Source organism: Balaenoptera acutorostrata, chromosome 10 (genome assembly GCF_949987535.1).
Source record: "Balaenoptera acutorostrata chromosome 10, mBalAcu1.1, whole genome shotgun sequence".
Taxonomy (NCBI): Eukaryota; Metazoa; Chordata; class Mammalia; order Artiodactyla; family Balaenopteridae; genus Balaenoptera; species Balaenoptera acutorostrata.
The window spans coordinates 84137308-84157884 of NC_080073.1; the positions used below are offsets into that span (position 1 = coordinate 84137308).

General features: G+C 50.1%; 2 protein-coding genes across 4 annotated transcripts; one reads left to right on the plus strand and one right to left on the minus strand.

Moving 5' to 3' along the window:
- Window positions 1-2668: 2668 nt before the first annotated feature.
- On the minus strand, window positions 2669-8581 carry PRR3 (proline rich 3). Of its 3 annotated transcripts, none has more exons than XM_007194024.3 (5): window positions 8315-8581; window positions 7700-7828; window positions 6918-6980; window positions 4241-4531; window positions 2669-3956 (listed from the first exon to the last, which is right to left on the minus strand). In XM_007194024.3, exons 2-5 carry the CDS (start codon window positions 7803-7805, stop codon window positions 3850-3852), a joined length of 567 nt encoding a protein of 188 aa, XP_007194086.1. In that variant the 5' UTR covers window positions 7806-7828; window positions 8315-8581; the 3' UTR covers window positions 2669-3849. The 3 variants fall into 3 exon arrangements, with proteins under 3 accessions (XP_007194086.1, XP_057410679.1, XP_007194087.2); XM_057554696.1 differs by having other exon boundaries at window positions 7700-7946; XM_007194025.3 differs by lacking the exon at window positions 6918-6980 and having other exon boundaries at window positions 7700-7946.
- A 242-nt stretch (window positions 8582-8823) lies between these two features.
- Window positions 8824-18347, plus strand: GNL1 (G protein nucleolar 1 (putative)). Its single transcript, XM_007194023.3, has 12 exons — window positions 8824-9032; window positions 9449-9614; window positions 9979-10115; window positions 10281-10432; window positions 10550-10621; window positions 11589-11796; window positions 11944-12039; window positions 12452-12646; window positions 15201-15379; window positions 15458-15620; window positions 15858-15998; window positions 16376-18347. The coding sequence occupies exons 1-12, from the start codon at window positions 8960-8962 to the stop codon at window positions 16615-16617; spliced, it is 1824 nt and encodes a 607-aa protein (XP_007194085.2). The 5' UTR covers window positions 8824-8959; the 3' UTR covers window positions 16618-18347.
- The last annotated feature ends 2230 nt before the right edge of the window (window positions 18348-20577 follow it).

Sequence of the window (20577 nt, forward strand, 5' to 3'; positions counted from 1 at the left end):
TCCGGCCTTGGTGTTTTTAAGAGCTGGGCTGGCTCTCACATCTAGGCCATAGTGCTCTCACATTGAACATAACCTCAGAACACCCATGCCAGACAAGGCCAATCTGTGACTGTGAGGAAGTAAGACAGAGTCTATAATCTTGTGTAAGTGCAGACAAAAACAAGGTTACTATGCAAACCATAAATTCTAAACAGGTCTCTCTCAGCTAAAATGAGTAGTGGCTGCTTTTTTGCCAATTACAGCTTCAGCCATGTTTCATTTCTCCCCCCCAGAGGAGACTCCGTTATCTGTGGGTTCCACATATTCGGATTCAACCAACCTAGGATCAAAATATTAGGGGAAAAAAGAAATTCCAGGAAATTCCAAAAAGCAAATCTAAGTTTGCTGCATACCAGCTACTACTTACATAGCATTTACATTGTATTTATAACTATTTACATGGCATTTACATTGTATTCAGTATTATAAGTCATCTAGAGATGACAAAGTATAGGAGGGGATGTGTGCAGGTTATACGCAGATATTATGCCATCTTATACAAGGGACTTGAGCATCCTTGGATGTTGGCACATGAGGGGGTCCTGGAACCAATTCCCCATAGATACCGAGGGATGACTATTAAAATGTGAAATCATAGAATTGCTCCCACTTCCTGGGAGCACTCAATCTAGATTCCCCACTTCCTTGAATCTTCCCCCAAATCACCTAACACAATCTAATCCTGTCACTCCTAACCGTCTCTTAGTGAGATCTCTGCAGGTGATAAACCCAGCTTTGTTTAACTAGAGGTGGTTCCTGTGTGGTCTTTGGTTGGAGGGCACTGACACTTTTACTGTCTTATTCTCTATTTCATGTCCAAATTCTAGCAGGGAGGCACTGGTAGAGGATGTTCATCCTCCTCTAATGTTTTTACCTGCTGAAGGGCCAAGAGTTTGCTTAGTACATGGCTGCCTGAATAAAGAGTACTTTTCAAGCCTCACTGGGGCCAAGGATTGGCCAAGTTATGGCCAAGTTATGGCCAGTGATGTGTAAGTTAAAGAGGGTATTTTAGCTTGGAGGTAATTTCCTCTGCCCTTCCTCTGTCCTGAGGCTTGGAGCATGGATAAGTGAGCTAGAGTTTCACTGCAGACTGTGAATAGGAGGGTCTGGCCCCAAGAATCATGGAGCTGAGAGCTGGGGGGAGCAGGGGTTCTGAATGCCTGAGGACCTTGTGGTGGCATGATTGTCACACATGCCTTGTACTACTTCTTGACTTGTGAGAGAAATAAACTTCTATCTTGCTTTAAGACTAATTTTGGTTTGTTACAACTGAACTTAAAACTCATAACTGGGCCATAATAGGTGCTTAATATTTAGAGTGAATGAATGTATCCACGCTCATAGCTTCAACCACTACCTATATGCAGGTAACTCAGATTTATGTCTCTAGTTTTAATCTGAGTACCAAATCTGTATATCCAACTACTTACTTTATATCTCTCATTGGATGTCTTAAAAGGCAGCTCAGATGCAACCATTCCAAAAGCAAATTAGTGGCATTCTGCCTGTTTTCTTCTAATACCTTTTCAAACAGCATTTGGTTATGCGAGCCAGAATGACCCGATCCTGGGAAGCCTAAAATACTTTCATTTTGGTGTCTTTATTTCCAAATGTTCACGTTTCTTCCACTCTGCTACCCAAGTCTATACCACCACCGAGTGGTCTAGCTCCTTCTCCTTCTCCTCGCCTCTCATTCTCCCCATCTCCTCTTAGCAACACCTTTGCCTGGACTCTGCTCTCCCACCTCACCTCCTGCTTGTGCTCAGAGCTTGTCTCACCTGCCATCTCCCCAGACTCCGTTTATTACATGCTTCCCCACCATGCCTCGCTTTTTTTTTTTTAATATAAATGTATTTATTTTTTATTTATTTATCTTTCGCTGCATTGGGTCTTTGTTGCTGCGCGCGGGCTTTCTCTAGTTGCCGCGAGCTGGGGCTTCTCACTGTGGCGGCTTCTCGTTTCAGAGCACAGGCTCTAGGCGCGCAGGCTCACTAGTTGTGGCACGCGGGCTCAGTAGTTGTGGCTCGCGGGCTCTAGAGTGCAGGCTCAGTATTTGTGGCGCACAGGCTTAGTTGCTCTGCAGCGTATGGGATCTTCACGGACCAGAGCTCGAACCCGTGTCCCCTGCATTGGCAGGCGGATTCTTAACCACTGTGCCACCAGGGAAGTCCCCGTCTCGCTTTTTCATAGCACTTCTGACAGGTACTTCACGCATACTGGTGACTTTTTCACTAACGTGTCTCCTCTTGTAAATTCATTGATTTCGGCTCTCCATTTTCTCTAGCGTCTAGTACATTGCCTGGCCCACACGCACGCTACAGGTATTTGTTGAAAGACTGCTTTGTCATTACCACTCCATAAACCTCAAACCATAAATGCAGGTAAAATGTTTAAAAATTACTCCATGGATACCCGGCCTTTCCCTTCTCTCAACAAAACTTTACCCTTGAACAAAATGCAACCTGGTCGGGTTGATTCCCATAGGTTAATGGGACGCCACCGGTTTCCTCAGACTGGAAGAAACTTCTAGCAACACTGCGTATGAACTAAATGAAGAATAAACTGACTCCAACAAGAACAGCCTCACCTGCACCTCCGGAGATGACTGGAACACAGGGATTAAAGAAAATGCTTGTTTCCGCTGCATTTATTACTAATATAAAAACATGTTAGAAAGAAAAAAAAATTCATTCTCAGTTCTCCAACGGCTCTCATCCCTTCCTCTTGCCCACACAACTCCTGACCCATTTCCCCAGGGCCAGTTCAAAACTGAACCTGTTCACTGCCGTTTTCACAGAAAACAACCAGTGCCAGGGATGCAGGGGAAGAAGGTTGGAAGAGGGCGACAGTACTGTCCAAGTTCCACCCACAGGTAGACCAGGTGGAGATTCACAGAATTCAAACGAAAGGGCTGGTGGCCTCACAATGACATAGTCTAACTAAAACGGGCTGGAGAGGAGATAGGGTAGAGGACGTCTCTCGGGCCTGTGTCAAACCCAGAGAAACCGATACCGGGAGAATGGGGAGGACCAGGCAGGCAGCCTTGTGGAAGTTTCACAGTTCTCCCACGTCGGGAGGTGGGGAAAGTCTAGAGGGCACCAACGGCCCCACACATTTTGGCAGAAAAACTCACTCTAGCGTTCGGAAGTCACAAAAATGCCATGGACACTGAGAAAGGCTATGAGGGGATGCACAGTCTCACAAAGCACAGTGATCACAGACCATAGCGGTGGAGATCATGCTACTGACGCAGAAACTACAAAATCCAAAAGCAGGGAACGTGGCCTCTCAGGAGTGACTCTGCACCAGTCATCCCAACTTGACCCCGGGTCAGACAAGCTGGTGAGTGTCACAGAGCAGCTGACAACACTGGGGGAAGGGGGTGTCACATAAAAAGGACTTAAAACAAGCAGCGAGAAAGGAATGGTAGGAAACTGCTCCAGGGCTCTCAGGAATCCAGGGCGCTACCCGGGGCTGGGTGGACAGATGCACAAGAAACAGCACCAAAGAGGTTTCCTGTTCTGCAGTCAGCTGGCGAGGGGGAAGAGGATCCAGGAGGCAGTTGAATGGAGCAAAGATGGGGTCCCGGAGACGAGTCTCTGGAGGCTGCATCAGAAGGAAGAGCGCACACCGTGCACCAGTCACGGAACACAGCTCTGGACCCCGAGTGGGGGAGGTGGCGATGGAGCTGGGCATCACTGACTGAGGGCGGCAGGTGAACGGCCTCGCGGTAGCCATCACAGGGCCACAGGGAAGTATATGGCAGCCAAGTCAGAGGGCTCCTTCCAGTCTGGATGGGAAGGCACAGTCTCACAGAGGAGGTCCATTTACGCCAGGATGGTAGAAGGCACAGAGGTCCTCATATCGACAGTGGCCCTTTTTGGCAAAGTGTCGGCAGACGGGGCGGTCAGATTTGTCTGTGAACAAGCGAAAACCGGGCAGTTTAAAATGTGAGTAAGAAAGAAAACAAATGTAACAAAAAGCAGAGATAGAGAAGGCAGTCAGATTTCCTACTCACTACCATTTCCAGATATGATGGAATGGTAGTCTTTCTCCTGGGAGAAAAAACATTCAGGGCTACTCCTACTTCAAAAGGACAAAGGACAGCCCAAAGAAGAAGAGCCATGGGCATTCTGGACATGAGGTCACTTTGGGAGTGATGGGTGTTCAATGTGTGCAGGCATAAAAAAATGGACCTCACCTTCCATAACCTGGGGTCCATCCTTGGGTGGGCAGGTATTCTTGATAAGAGACCAGCTTTTGAGCCTTCGAGGATTTCTCTGCTCTTTGTGAAAGCCTCCCCTGGAGGGACCCCCATGGCCTGGTCCAGGAAAAGGAGGCTCAGCATTGACCCCCCACCAACCACGACCATATGGGCCAGACCTGGGGCCTAGGCCTCCCCGAATTGGGCCTCTGCCCCGGGGAGGAGGTGGGAGACTCAGCAGTGGTGGGATCATTGGTCCCCTTGATCCCGGAGGACCTCTGTGAAGAGCTGAAGAGAGAGAGAGAGAGGGAGAGGGAGAGAGGGAGAGAGAGAGCAAGAGAGAGAGAAACATGGAAAGGTGATCAATGGCCAGCTTAATCCAGATAATGAAGCCCTGATTTTTTAAAAACTTTTATTGAAGTACAATATACATACCAAAAAATACACAATTTTAAGTGCACAACTCAATCATCACCAAAGTAAACACACCTGTGTTTCCACTAACACAGGCTAGAGAAGGGATAGAGCCTTTTTAGCACTTCAGAAGCCCCACCCCCTTGTGCCCCTCCTCCCCCACTATCCCACCCTACTCCCCAAAAGTAACAACTATCCTGACTTCTAGCATCATAGGTTAGTTTTAGCCTGTTTTTGAACTTTGCATAAATGAAATCATACAGTCTGCATTCTTTTGTGTCTGGATCCTTTCGCTCAACATCATGTTTATGAGATTCATCCAGGTTGCCTGTAGCAGGAGTTCCTTCATTTTCATTGCAGTGTAGTATCCCATTGCATGCACATACAACAACTTATTTAGCCATTCTACTGTGGTGGATTCCAGTGTGGGGCTATAACGAAAAATGCTGCTATGAACATTTTTATACATGTCTTCGGTACACACATGGATTCATTTCTGTTGAGTGTATACGTAGCAGACGTATTACTGGGTCCTCAAGTGTACGTATACTCAAGTTTAAGGAAGTCAAACTTTTTTTTTCCAAAGTGGTTGTACCAACTCACACTCCCACCAGCAGCTGTTCCATAGACAACCTGTTGTTCCTTGACAACACTTGGTAATATAGATCTTTTTCATTTTTGCCATTCTGGTGAGTGTGAAAAGCAGTGTTTTGTTTTGAAATTGTGGTTAAAACATTTAACAAAAAATTTGCCATCTTAACTACCTCTAAGTGTACATCTCTGTAGTGTTAAGTAAATTCATCTTGTTGGAAACAGATCTCCAGAAATTTTTCATCTTGCAAAACTGAAAGTTTATAGCTACTCAACAACTCTCTTTTCCCCCTCCTCCACCCAGCTCCTGGCAACAACCATTCTAATTTCTGTTTCTATGAATTTAACTACTTTAGATACCTCAGATCAGTGGAAACATAGAGCAGTTTTTTTTGTGACTGGCTCATTTCATTTAGCATGGTCTCAAGGTTCATCCGTGCTGTAGCATGTTACAGGATTTTCTTCCATTTGGGGGCTGGATCATATTTCATTACATGATTATACCACATTTTGTTTATCCATTCATCCATCAACAGACATTTGGGTGGCTCCATCTCTTGTCTACTGTGGACAGTGCTGTTATGAACATGGGTGTGCAAATCCCTCTTCAAGATCCTGCTTTCCATTCTTTTGGGTAAATACCCAGAAGTGGAATTGCTGGATCATACAGTAGTTCTATTTTTAATTTTTTGAGGAATCTCCATAATGTTTTCCATAGTGGTTGCACCACTTTACAATCCCACCAACAGTACACAAAGGGCTCAGTTTCAAACTTATGTGTTTTTATCTTGCGGTTATTTGATGACTAATGATGTTGAGTTCTTATTCATGTTTTTGGCTATTTAGAGATCGCTTTTTATCGGGTGGCTGTTCTGGTCTTTTGCCCATTTTTCTAACAGGTTGTCAGAGAGTTTTTATATATTCAAGATATGAGCTCTTTATTGGTTATATTTGTTGCAAGTATCTTCTACTCTGTGGCTTCCTATTAACTTCTTAATGGTGTGATTTGATTAACAGAAGTTCATATTTTCTAACATAGTTCAGTTTATCTTTCCTTTATGGTTAGTGTGTGTGTTTCTTGTCTGTTTAAAAGCTCTCATCTACTTTAAGCCCATGAAATACATTTGTTTTCTAGAGTTATTTCTTTACCCATGAATATCCAATTAATTCAGCATCATTTACTGAAAAGACCACTATTTCAGTTCCATCTTCATCAACAATGAAATGGCCACATATGTGTGGGCCTGTTATTGGACTCTTTATGCCGTTCTGTTGATTTATATGTCTATTGTTGGGCCAATACCACACTGTTACAACTACTACAGGTTTACAATAAGTCTTAATATTCAGAGTAAGCCCTTCCACTTCAAGATTATCTTTGCAGTCTCTCACCCTGATCCTCTGCATTTCCATACAATAATGTAGAATGTTTATTTCTACAAAAACACTGTAGGGATTGTAATGGGGAGTGCACTGAATCTATAGGTCAGTTTGGGAAGAAATGACATTTTTACAACATTGAGTTTTTCCAGGCTGTCAATACACATCTCTCCATTCATTTAAGTACAAAATTCCTGATCTTTTAATTTTAAGTCCTTTCTGGGTTTTAGTCCCTCCCTTGCTGCCTTCTCAGGACCTAATCAAAGGATCAGGGCCCCTTCCTCCTCACCTGACTTGGGGTCACCAGGCTTTCCATTGGCCATGGGGGGAGGGCCCAGAAGGCTGGGTGGTCCTAAGAGCAGACATGAAAACATGGTCATCAGAATGAACTAAAAAACTGATGATCCTGTTCTTATATGTTTTTCTTCTATTATTCATTTCTTAATCTAACCAGCAAAGCCAGGTATGTTCTCAGCAGTGTTATGAGTTCTCACCCCATCTATTTCCAAAGCGTTTTCAGGATTTGCAAAGTGGAGACTCAGCCAAGTCCAGGGGGATAATGAGGGAAGGATACCTACAAACTTTCTCTTTCTCTTATATTGTTGCTACCCAAAAGATCCCAAGTGATTCCAGAGGTAATCCAACTCCTCTCTTTCACTGCTGGCCAGTCAGATAGCTCTCCCCCCAACCCCACCTCCAAGTAGTTTACAGAAGTCTGCACTTCCACCTTCCCCGTGAACGTCTGGGCACAAATTGTCATCCCAGTCATCGCAACCTACAACCTCTCTAGGGCCCCTCTCCCCTGTCGTTTTGCGGCTGCGCACACAAGCTCTTTATCTTCTCCCCTGCCTTCTTTAGAAAGGTTTAGTGGCTGGTTTGAAGTTGAGGGTTCAAGTAAGAGAACTCATTTAGTGTTCCATCCCAGCCAGGCCTCCCCCAGCCCCAGCCCCAGCCCCAGCGCGTGCGCCCTTCCTCCTTCCGTTGGAGCCCCCTCCCCCGCACCTTTTCAGCCCCCAACCCCTCTCCTCGGCCGGCTGACAGACATGTGCCCACAACTCCCGGGCTCCTCACCGATGGGACTCCCATCCTCCTCATCTCCAGTCTCTTCCCGCTCTGGCAGTGGGGGCTGCTGCTGCGGCTGCTGCTGCTGATGATTCTGCTTCTTTCGTTTCGGCATCGTGGTTGCGGCAATGGCTGCAGCTGGATTTGGAGGGCAGTGAGGAAGGGGCACGCTGAGATTCTGTTTCCGCTTCCGGGGGGGCAGTGGACAGTGAGGCTGAGGCTCCCGCCATTTCACTTCCGGAAGGCTGCGGGGAAACTTTGGGTGGCTGTTCTCAGATCAGCCGCCTCCCTCAGTCTCTGCCAGGCATGGCAGCAATCTCAAACCTTTCCTTTGCTGCGTTTCTATAAACGCTTTGGAAAAAGTTGCTCGCTCCTCCCCTCGCTGAAAAAACCCTACAGCCGGCTCCTCATAGTGTGCCATAGAGTCGACAGGCTCTGGCCAGAAGGCCTGAGAAAAGACGGCTGTCGCACCCTAAGATCGCCACATCCGGTCCCCGGTTTCTATGGTAACAGCTGCAGGCACAACTTCGTGCCCTATGACCTCCCTCCAAAAATCCTTGTTCCACCTGGGTTTCCCTCCTCGGCCGAGCGCTTGCACTTAGGATCTGTAAACCTGCTGCTTACCATCGTTCCCACGAAGAATTTGGGTCCCAGCAGGGCGGTGCCCAGGGCTCTCCAGACCACCACTCGCCCCTCAAGACCTCTCACCCTGTCCCCAGTGTAGCCCATCAACTTGGCTTCCTTCCCGGGACGCACAGTCGCGACTTTCCTCTAAGGTCCAGCCGGAGGATTGGTAGCTTCTGCTCGTCCACGCCCCTTTATCCCACAGGTGGTAGGACCCGCCCTCCGCTCCACCGCCCCCTCCAGGTGAGTGGTAGCTTCTCCCCGGCTCGCAAGGTAGTGATGACACGCGTCCCCCCTCCTCCAAACGCGATTTGGTAGCGTCCGTGACGAAGTTAGCCCGACCCTCCCACGCGCGCCTCCTTCCTCGCCGCCGCTGCACCCTCTCAGCTCCACTGGCTCTCACGTGCGGGTAGACCACCCCGCATCATCCTCTCGCCTCGCTCCCAGTGGGAAGTGACTGTATTTCCCCCTGGTTGCCTTCCACCCGGGCCGCCTGGGCGCATCGGCCTGGCCCGCCCGCTGACGTCACCTTCCAGTCCCGCCCCCTCCAGTGTCCCGGGCCCTTGCGGCGGGGGCTGGCCCGGGGGGAGTCAGTTGAAGCGGCGGGAGCTCGGCGAAGGGCGGGCCAGGTGACTGGTCCGGGCCATGCCGAGGAAGAAGCCTTTCAGCGTGAAGCAGAAGAAGAAGCAGTTGCAGGACAAGCGGGAGCGGAAGCGAGGTCAGTGCGGGAGCCAGAGGAGGGGGCGGGGCTCGGACTCCCGCACATCTGGGAGGAGGGGTGTGCCCGCCTCACCTCTGGGAGGCGTGAGAGGGGGTGGCGGCCGCGCGCCGACGCGCGTGGGTGACCGCGGAGGGGATTCCCTCACCCCAGCCCCCTACATCTGGAAGGGGTGGGGAAGGATGGAGAGTTGGGGGAGGGGAATCCCTCCAGCTCCAACGGGGCGTCATCCCAGTAGATCCCTGGAGGAGGAGTGCCTCCCCCCACGCACATCCGGGAGGGTCCTGAGCAGAGTAGGTGGGAGGGCCCGGCCTCAAAAGACTGGGGTGGTGTGGGGAGGAGCCAGGCCGACCGGGTTGGGGTCTTCTGGCCCGGGAGAGCTGGCCAGCCCTGGCGTCACCGGCTCCTCCCCGCAGGGCTTCAAGATGGGCTGCGATCCAGTTCCAACAGCCGCAGCGGGAGCCGGGAGCGGCGGGAGGAGCAGACGGACACCTCGGACGGGGAGTCTGTGACCCATCACATCCGCAGGCTCAACCAGCAGCCTTCCCAGGGGCTGGGCTCACGAGGCTATGACCCAAATCGGTGAGAGTGGACAGGGGGCTCTGGCCCGGGCTTCCCCGCCTACCCGGAAGTCAGAGCGTTGGGGGAAACCTGCTGCGGCTGGGGGAGGCTTGAAACTGGTGGGGCTGGGTTGCCACGGTTCTCCGCGGGCCGCTGGGTCACCGGAGCGGTCCACAATCTTCCCTTCTGGAGGGGCTGGAGAGAGTTTGGCTTTCAGAAGGGCGAAACTTAGGGGAAGGCCTGCTGTTGCGTGAAAGAGATTTGGGAGAGGGCCGACTCAGAGGGGAGACTTGAACTCTGGAGTGAAAGCTTTGCGAAGTTGCCTGCCCAAGAGGGGAATTCGTGGCCAAGGATTGTGATGGATGGCGTGGTCCCTGTCCTGTAGATACCGGCTGCATTTTGAACGAGACAGCCGCGAGGAGGTGGAGAGGAGAAAGAGAGCAGCCCGGGAGCAAGTGCTACAGCCCATCAGTGCTGAGCTGCTGGTGTTGGACATCTGGGAGGTCTATCAGCCCGGCTCCGGTGAGTGAGAGCTCAACGCCTGGTTGCTTGGGGCAGGCAGTGGGCTGGGGAAAGGAGTTTGGAAGAGTAAGAGCTGACCGGGAGGAAGAAGGGGTCTGGGATGGATGCACCCTTGAGTCCTGAAACTATCCTCAGACTTATTTGGATTTTTTCTTGATTTCTCAGTCCTGGACTTTCCCCGACGTCCTCCTTGGAGCTATGAGATGTCCAAGGAGCAACTGATGAGCCAGGAGGAACGGAGCTTCCAGGAGTATCTTGGGAAGATTCATGGGGCTTACACCTCAGAGAAACTCAGCTACTTTGAGCACAATCTGGAGGTTAGACTAGAGTGGGGACAGGAGTGGGGCATAGTCACCCGTGGTCAAATTGGTCTGGGGTCATGCAGGAGAACGACTCTGGGCTCAGGTTCTCTTCCACTGACCTTGTCTTTTCAGACGTGGAGGCAGCTGTGGCGAGTATTAGAGATGTCTGACATTGTTCTGCTAATTACTGATATCCGACATCCAGTGAGTCCTGGGGATGAGGGTGGGTAAGGGGCAGGAGGGGGGAAGATTCTTGCCGGGTAAAGGGCAGAGGCAGGAGTTGGGAGTCAGAGAGGTAACCTCTTCTTTTCCAGTCTCCTCTACCCCATCCTGATGTCTGCAGTCAGGAACTCAGTCTTTATGCATCAGCGTCAGAGCCTGTCACTCCTCCCCTGGCCAACTGCCTCTCCTCTCCTTTATTTCTTTGATGGAAAACTGCATACACATCCTGTTTCCTAGCCCACTAGGGCTAAGTAGAAAGTCCCAGTGTGGAGCTCCAGGGGATTCTGTGAAGGGGGCTTCCCTGCCATATCGGTTACTACAGAACTCGTCCTCACCTGGGATGCTAGGGTAGTGGTTAAGGCTCTAGACTCTGCTGCTAGGCAGCCCTTGTGTGACCTGGCTATGCCACTTCACTGTTGTCCTCCAGTGGGAGAAAGGGAGGTCTGGAGTCTGTGCGGACCTTTAGGTTGGAGGTCCTTAACATGTACACACGCACTCCTACGTACTCACAGACATACATGTGCATTCACATGCTCACTTATGCAGCTACACGTGCTCAACACAAACGTGCACACACACGTTTGTGTACACATGTAGACAGTTGCGTACATGTGAAAATAGATATTAATTTCTATCCCAACTCCCAGCCCTGTGAGTGATCCCAGCCTTTAGCCCAGTTGTGTTGGGGGTCTCTGTTTCCTTGTCTTCTTTTTAGCTCATTTCCATTCCTAATCAGGCCTTACAGGAAGCCCCCCAGAGACAAACACATAGGTGTTACTTACGCCTGCTTTGTCTTCCTAGTTCAGTTTGCCTGATTTATCCTTGTTGTCCCAGAATCTGCTTCCACCAGGGTCTTGTCTCCAAGCTGTGCCTGCTGTGTGGGGAGCTGGAGGCAGAGAACTCTGGGTTGACCTCGCATCACTCCCTCCTCTTACCATCCCTGTTCCAGGTTGTGAATTTCCCACCAGCACTTTATGAGTACGTGACTGGAGAGCTAGGGCTGGCCCTGGTGCTGGTCCTGAACAAGGTGGATCTGGCCCCGCCAGCTCTCGTGGTTGCCTGGAAGCATTATTTCCATCAACACTATCCCCAGCTCCACATTGTTCTTTTCACCTCTTTTCCTCGGGATCCCCGCACCCCACAGGACCCTAGCAGTGGTGAGTGGGCAATGAGGAGGGCAGCGTGGGAGAGGTGGGGTGGCAAGGGACAAAGGGGGACCTGATCTAGGGCCTGAGGGTGGTGGGAGAGAGGGGGTACATAGGCCCCATGGGGTGTGCTCACGCTTTTGTGCCCTCTGATCTCAGTCTTGAAGAAGAGTCGGAGGCGGGGGAGAGGATGGACTCGGGCTCTGGGGCCGGAGCAGCTGCTGAGAGCCTGTGAAGCTATCACTGCGGGGAAAGGTATGTGCCCCTTAGAGGGGAGCTGTGGGAGGCCGTGGGGGAGACCCAAAGCCCCAAGTCATTTTGCTCACCTTTCCCAAAGTCAGTCCCTCTATTATGGACTCAGGTGAGAGGCCATGGGGTGGGGTGGGAGAGGGAGCAGCCTGACTTGGTGGGACAAGAGAGGCAGCAGGGAGGCAGGAGCCTGAGTGGTTTGCTGCCTTCAGTGTTGCCAGTGCTTTTCAGAAACTCAGAAATGCACCTGATTCCGGGGTGGAGTCAAGTGAAGGCTGGGGCGAGTCGCTGTTGCGCAGCTTGGCCCTACCCAATCCAGAGGGCGCCACTTACATCAGCTGTGCAGTGCATGGTCTGCGCCATCGTATACAGTGGCCCTGGGGAGAACCTTCTTCTTCTTCTTTCCTTCCCTGCGCAGTGGACCTGAGCAGCTGGCGGGAGAAGATTGCCCGGGATGTGGCTGGAGCCACCTGGGGTAATGGCTCCGGGGAGGAGGAGGAAGAGGAGGATGGGCCAGCCGTCCTGGTGGAGCAGCAGACTGACTCAGCGATGGAGCCAGCAGGCCCCACACGGGAGCGCTACAAGGATGGGGTGGTGACCATCGGCTGTGTGGGTAAGGAAGCGGCGGCCCACGCATGGCGGCCTCCTAGGAGGCACAGGGTTTCAATATTTGGAATTGAGGGAAGGTGGTGAGGTCCCATTAGGCTCCAGGGTCTCTGAGGGCAGAGGAGGCTGTCTGCTGTCGTGGAAGGATCACGGCACGCCTGAGTTAAATTCTGCTTCTCAGCGTATTGATCTCAGGCAAGTTATTTACCCACTGTCAATCTTAGTGACTTTGATTTGAAAAATGAGGACAATGATGCTCAATTAAAAGAATGGATGAGGACTTCCCTGGTGGCGCAGTGGTTGAGAATCTGCCTGCCAATGCAGGGGACACGGGTTCGAGCCCTGGTCCAGAAAGATCCCACATGCCGCGGAGCAACTAAACCAGTGCGCCACAACTACTGAACCTGTGCTCTAGAGCCCGCAAGCCACAACTACTGAGCCCACGTGCCACAACTACTGAAGCCCGCGGCGCCTAGAGCCCGTGCTCCGCAACAAGAGAAGCCACCGCAATGAGAAGCCCGCGCACCGCAACGAAGAGTAGCCCCCACTCGCCACAACTAGAGAAAGCCCGCACACAGCAACGAAGACCCAACGCAGCCAAAATAAAAATAAATAAATAAATAAGTTTATATTAAAAAAAAAAAAAGAATGGATGAGAGGAATGGAGGGAATAGTGTAGAGAGAGCCTAACAAAGCCTGACAGATAGTGATAATAGTAATAATAATAATTGTTAAAAATTAACATCTATGTGATGCTTGCTGTGAACCAGGCACGGTTATATGATTTACATATTAACTCTTTTAGTTGTAGTAATTAGTCCATCATAGAATGATCGTTAAATTATAGTAGTAGCTTAGAAGTGTCAGTTTCTTTCTGGGTCTTAATTCTTTAAGTCTAAGAAGAATCTTCCCTATTTTTAAAAATATTTTATTATTTATTATTAAAAAATTTTTTTTTATTTTTCACTGCGTTGGGTCTTAGGTGCAGCATGCGGGATCTCTCATTGCGGTGCATGGGCTTCTCTCTAGTTGTGGCGTGCGGGTTTTCTCTCTCTAGTTGTGGCACTTTACAGTAGAACTCTTTTAAAGAGGAGAGAGGAATGAGGCTGGCAGGGGTTGTCCAAGGAGAGTCTTATCCCCCCACCCCCTTTTGAGAGGAGATACAATCGAGGAACCTGTGGATACGGAGGGCCGACTGTACTATGCCATTTTATTTATTTACTTATTTATATTTTAAATTTTTATTTATTTATTTATTTTTGGCTGCGTTGGGTCTTCATTGCTGCGCGTGGGCTTTCTCTAGTCAAGGTGAGCAGGGGCTACTCTTCGTTGCGGGGCGCGGGCTTCTAGGTGGTTGTGGTGGCTTCTCTTGTTGCGGGGCACAGGTTCTAGGTGCGTGGGCTTCAGTAGTTGTGGCGCACAGGCTCAATAGTTGTGGCTCGCAGGCTCAGTAGTTGTGGCGCACGGGTTTAGTTGCTCCGCGGCATGTGGGATCTTCCTGGACCAGGGCTTGAACCCATGTCCCCTGCATTGGCAGGTAGATTCTTAACCACTGTGCCACCAGGGAAGCCCTACGTCATTTTATATAAGGGACTTGAGCCTCCAGGGATTTTGGTATCTACAGGGGCTCCTGGAACCTATCCTCTGTGGATACCAAGGGCCAACTGTACTTGAGTGGGTTGTCAACAGAGAGCAGTCAGCACCATGGTGCATCTTTGCCCAGCCTCAGTCAGCTGCTGAATGGCCAGAGTTGCATTTTACAGGGTTGAAGTTTTGCCAGGTGACTAAGAAGAAGGGGAGAGGTGGGACCAGGGAGTGGAAGGTCTGTGAGGGGGACTGGCTGTAGAGCTGGATCACGGAATCTAAGTTGCATAAGAAGGGAAGTGAGGACGTGAGTCGGGTATTGAATAGTGTTCCCAAGCTAGTCAGTGTCAGAGACTTATTGGAATGGAGGAACCAGAATAAGTGAGCTGGAAAGACGAGATGTCAGGGCAGAGAGAGGGGTGCTTGCAGGTGAGATTTGGAAGGCGTGAAGTGACAGGTCCAGGGTAAGACCACAGAGGTGGGATGGAAGAAACCTTTGGGAGGGAGATTCTGGCACTGGGAGGCCAGAGTGCTGTAGCGGAGATGTGTGGTGGAAGGTGGTGGTCATGAAGAGAGTGGCAGTGAGCCCCTGGGCTCTCAGTCTTCTCCTTGGAGAAGTTTGATAATTACGAGATGCGTATCTCACTTAGACTTCTGCAGACACAGTGCCACGCGATTGTATTTCTTTCTCATTTCATCCTGACCACTCTGAGGTTGGAGGTATCTGCTCTGTAAAATGCAGAAACAGAGACTCAGAAAATTAAGTAAATTGCCACGAGGTCACAAAGCTTAGGTAAATGGGGAGGCCAGGATTCAGCCCTGGCAGCCCAGAGCCTGATTTGTAACTTGTGATGTTATACCGCTTCCTTTCTTTCTTTCTGCACCTTAGTTCTCCGTTCATCTATAGCTATAGCACGGCGTCCTGCCTGTCACAGAGTAAGGATCTGTCAGGTGTTAATTTTCCTTGTCTTCCTCAGGTTTCCCCAATGTGGGCAAGTCCTCGCTGATCAACGGGCTGGTGGGGCGGAAGGTCGTGAGTGTCTCCAGAACCCCGGGCCACACCCGATACTTTCAGACCTACTTTCTGACCCCCTCCGTGAAGCTCTGTGACTGTCCAGGCCTCATATTCCCCTCGCTTCTGCCCAGGCAGTTGCAGGTATGAGGGCAGAGGGGCCAGAGGCGGGGAGAAGGCAGGAGATGGAGGAAGGTGCTGAGTGCTCTTGTTTCCCCTCAGGTCCTGGCAGGGGTCTACCCCATCGCCCAAATCCAGGAGCCATACACCGCTGTGGGCTACCTGGCCTCCCGGGTCCCTGTGCAGGCCCTGCTCCACCTGCGCCACCCAGAGGCCGAGGACCCCTCCGCAGAACACCCGTGGTGTGCCTGGGACATCTGTGAAGGTGGGCTCCACACACCTGGCTTTCCTCCCCTTGCCCTATTCCTTTCCTCTCCTTCCTCAGAGGTCCTGCCATCGATGGGGCAGCTAGCCAGTCACCCCTAGGCTTCTGTCTCAGGGCCAGCAAGATCTCGGGCCTGGAATATTCTGGGGGAAACTGGAAGGACTGTGTTAGGAGAGTGGGATGATTGTGACTGGACCTGGTTGATGGTCTTCCCTCCCCATTCGTTTCTCCTTCCAGCCTGGGCAGAGAAACGTGGTTACAAGACAGCCAAGGCGGCCCGAAATGATGTGTACAGAGCGGCCAATAGCCTCCTGCGGCTGGCACTGGATGGCCGCCTCAGCCTGTGTTTTCAGCCCCCAGGCTACAGCGAGCAGAAAGGTCAGTCAGCCAGTGTTCTTCCCTAGCCCCTGCGGTGATGGAGGCAAAAAGGTGTGGGCTTTGTAGGTGTGAGGATTCAGATTCTGTACCCATAGGCCAGCTCTGTGTTACTAAGCAGCTCTGAGATGACTTCCTGCTCTACAGAACCAGGGTGGTTAGTTGCCTCCTGGCAAGGTGGTGGTCACGATTGGAGTTAATGTGTGCAGAGCTTCTGTTCTGTGCCCAGTACACGAGAGGTTGAATGAATGCGTGAACAAATGAATGCCAGCAGCTATAAAAGTTATTGTTATTCTTAGTCTTTGCCTCTTCCCCATCTTTGCCTGGCATTAGTTTCTTGCTCAAAACTCTCCATTCTTTTTCTTGTTTTGGTTCCCCAGGCACCTGGGAGTCCCACCCAGAGACCATGGAGCTGGTGGTTTTGCAGGGCAGGGTGGGGCCAGCAGGTGACGAGGAGGAGGAGGAGGAGGAAGAGCTGAGCAGCTCCTGTGAGGAGGAGGGAGAGGAGGACCGGGATGCGGATGAGGAGGGGGAAGGGGATGAGGACACCCCAACCTCAGCTCCAGGGTCCAGCCTGGCCGCCCGAAACCCTTACGCCCTGCTGGGCGAGGACGAGTGCTGAGTCCCTGCCCTGCTCCATCTCCCCACCTCCCCGCCCATATCTTTGCTTTTGGACTGACCTGGGGGTCTCTCCCGTCTGCCACCCCAATTGTGAATAAAGATTGTCTGCTTTGTAGCCCCTTCCCCAGATGGACTGAGGTGAGAGCAGCTGTCTCAGGCTGACAGCTGTGGGAGGCTCCGCTGCTTTTCTCCCTTCTTTTTTCGTGCATTCTCTCTGCAAAGGAAGAGTTCTCTTAGGAGTTAATTCAGTGGGTTCTAAGGCCTGAAACCCGCTTCCTCTGCTCACTCTCCCACTTGCACCTTACGAACCCCGTCATCAACATGGGGAGGGGAGGTCACTTCAGGCTTTTGAGGCCTGGTCTAAATTCAGCCCCCTTTGGGAATTTGTGTCAGTCTCTCTGGGATTGGAGCAGCCCCCTGTGCCCCCCCTGCTGTCAGACCTGGGTTATACGAGGAGCTTCTGGGAGAAGAAGCAGTAAGAGAAGATGTCACAGCTGATGTCTCCAAGTGAGATATTTACAGGATTTATTCAAATTCAACAAATATTTATTGAGGTCTGACTGTGTGTCTGGACTTACGCTAAGCACTGAACATATAAAGCTGCACAAACAGGCCTGACTTAAATATACTGCCTGGCCGTGATCAAGACCCCATTAATCAGGCATCTAGCTTTTTGGATTAAGATGGGTGTATAATGTCCTCCAAATCCTTAGGGCTCATATAGTATAACTCTAGAACTTCCTGTTGATGGAGGTATTTAGTTAAGACTCGATGCTTGTGAAAATGTTACTTAAACGTGTATGAGTAGTCTTAATTACTGGCAAAAAAGTAGCATGCACATTTATGATTTGAGCAGAAGAGCCCTTTGAGTGCAGTGTCAAGTTTAACTAGTTAAAAGCCTGTAACACTAGGGGGTACTAGATTCATAGGGGAGGGCATAGAGCCAGCTTCCTGAATCCCACTTACCCTGGTTAGAGATGGAGCCAAGGAAACCCAGTGCAGGTTCTTAGCTGGCTTACAGTGTCAGGCACATTTCAGCAGGGGTCAGGTCTCTTGTGAGTCAGGGCACTTTAGGCCTTGCTGTACTTCTCCCTTGTCAAGCAAGCAGCTGGACTCCTAGATTTAATTCTTGGAGAAAAGGAAGAATGGGCTTTGGTTTATTGGCTGCCACAATGTTGTCTGGGTCAGGTGGTAGCAAAAAGTGTTGTTTGATAGGTTAGCCGTTAGGTGTAGGGGTGAGGAGAAGAGGGCGTGCCAGATTCCTCTCTTCACTCTAAAGCATTCTATTCAGGTTCTGGGTCTTGGGCCAGTTTCTGTAATTCCAGCAGAGACCCTGTCACCCCAGGAGCAAAAGAGGCTGAGGTGTTTGGGCCACACATTTCCTCCAGTTCCCCCCTCCACTGGTCCCAGTGAGGGCATAAATCCTGGAATTTGCACTCCAATGCAAAGTTTAAATACTACCAGCATGTGAATATGCCTGAAGGTTGCCCAAAATGTGCCGTAAAAGAGAAAAAGTTTCAGTGGAGAGAAAAACCCACCTGTCTCCCATCTTGGGCTTTTTACCCTCAGGGCTGGGTCTTTTGATGGAAGAAAGAGGACCCCGACTCAGCATCCTCTGAAGGTTCATGATGATCAGGGAAGCACAGGGGCCTTCTTTGCTGCTAGAGGTGGGTTGGGGACGTTGGAATCATCTCAAAAAGTGGAGAAAAGAAAAATCAGATTCTGTTTGTACACCTGCCTCTGTGCTGCTTCTCTTCACTGTCTTTATCTTTGCTCTCATGAGTTTCACCAGGGGCATTTGGGAGATCTGGGGGTGGGGGTGAAAGTTGAGACCTGGTGCTGGAGGGGAAGCTGAGAAGGGGGATTTTCATGCTGAAGACCTGGAAGGAGGCAACTCTAACATCCCCAAGGGGCCAGACTGTAAATGATTCTTCCCAGGCCCCTGTCAATACTCACTCTGTAGGAAAGTAACACTGGGAGAAGAACTATCTTAGCAACAAATAGATTTGGGAGGAGAAGGGTAAATAATAACCAAAGACCACTGTCTGAGGCTGAGCTTGAAACTGACTAAAAAGGACAAAGGAAACCAGGGGTCCAGTCTCCCCTCCATGATGAAATACCCAGGACCCCTGTCCTCACGCCCTTCCTGGGTCACATCCACTATGGAGATACTTGACCATGGAGGTCTCGAGCTGTGGGAGTTCCCACAGCTTCTGGCCAGTCTCTTGATGGTGAGAAACTAGTGCTTCTCATTCATGCTGGAGTTCTATTTAGATGCTGCACAACTTCTTCCGAGCTTCCATTTTTCTAGACTGAGTTCCAGTCCTGGTTCTGGAACAAGGTAGCTGTGTGTGGTCCAGAGTAGTTCAATTATCTGGGCCTCTGTTTCTTTATTTCTCATTATCATTGATACAATCAACGAAATTGGTTGAAAACAATGTGTGTCAGGCATGCCGAGTTCTGGGACAAAAAAATTGAGTAAGGCATAGACCTTACCCTCCAAGAATAGAACAGCCAGACACTAATACAGTAATTCCATAGCATATGTAAATTATAAAAGAATTGCTGTAAATGAGCCTATTGAGTTGTAACTAAGTAAGGTGGGTAGAACTATAATCACCCCAAGGATTCATTCACCAATCGAACATTTGTCCATTTGTCAAGCAATTACTATTTGCCAGTCACTGCTAAGTGGTAAGTGACAGAAATGGTCCTTTGTGGAGCTCACAATTTATTGGACTATGGAAACAATTAAATAGATAATTACCAAAAAAGTGTGATAAGTGCTGTCAGAAGGGTGGAACAGGGTCCTGTGGGATGGTGGCGGCTCCGTATAGAAGGGTCTTGTGATGCTGGTCAGAAAGGAGCGGGGGACAGGGCTGGGAGCTGTGATTGTATAGCAAGTTATATAAGAGTGAGAAAAAAATCAGTGGTCTGTGGTAAAGAATTGCTGTGGGAACACCCAGCAGGGGCCAGTCTTGGTGAGTCAGAGGAAGCCTCCTAGAGGAACAGAGGTCCAAGCTGAGGCCTGAAAACTGAGCAGGAGTAAGCCAGGCATTGAGAGGGAAAGAGCATTCCTGAGGGGACAGCAAAGGACAAGGAACAGCACGTAACAATTTTGGAAGACTAACACGTTCAGCGTGGCTGGGGCAGAGGGTTCAAGGGAGAAGTGGCGAAAGGTGAAGCTGGAGAGGTAGGCTTGGGTCAGCTCTCACTGGGCCTTGTCAACCATGCTAAAGATTAAGGCTTTATCCAGAGGAGCACTGAGACCAAGAAGGAGAGATTTGTGCCTTAGGTCACTTTGATTGGAGTGTGGAGACTGGTTTGGAAAGGGGAGAGAGATCAGAGGCTTTTGCAGAGATCCCAGAGACAGAATGGAAACCGGAATTAAGGGGTTTGGGGGAAGAGAGGTGCGGCTGCACACAGAGATTTGGGCGTCAGTAACATATAGGTGGGAGGAGGGTAACTGAGATCATCCACAGAAAGTGTGTAGCATGAGAAGAGAAGAGGGCTGAGGAAGGACATGGAGAATATAAAAGGGAGGGCAGGGAAAGAGGAACCAGCAGACAGGATAAAACCTAGGAAGTGTGGTGCATTGAAAGCTAAGGGAAGGAGGAAGGAAAGGCGCAGTGTAGAATGCTGCTGAGGATTGATGACAAGAATGAAGAGTGTCCACTGGATTTAGTAAAAAGCCTTGCTGATCTTGGTGGCAGCAGTTCCACTGGACAAGTGAGGTCAGAATTCCCAGATGTCAGGGGATTGAGGAATAATTGGGAGGAAGGAAGTGGAAGCAGTGGAGAAAAGGATATAATTTTCAAGAAGTTTGGTTGTGTTTGCAATGAGAGAAAAACGGAGAGAGCAGAGTATATAAAATCGAGGAAAACAGTTTTTTAAAGTTTTGAACATTTTCACGGGCTGTTTACAAGGGTCAAGTGGAGGAGGAAAGGCTGAAAATGCAGGA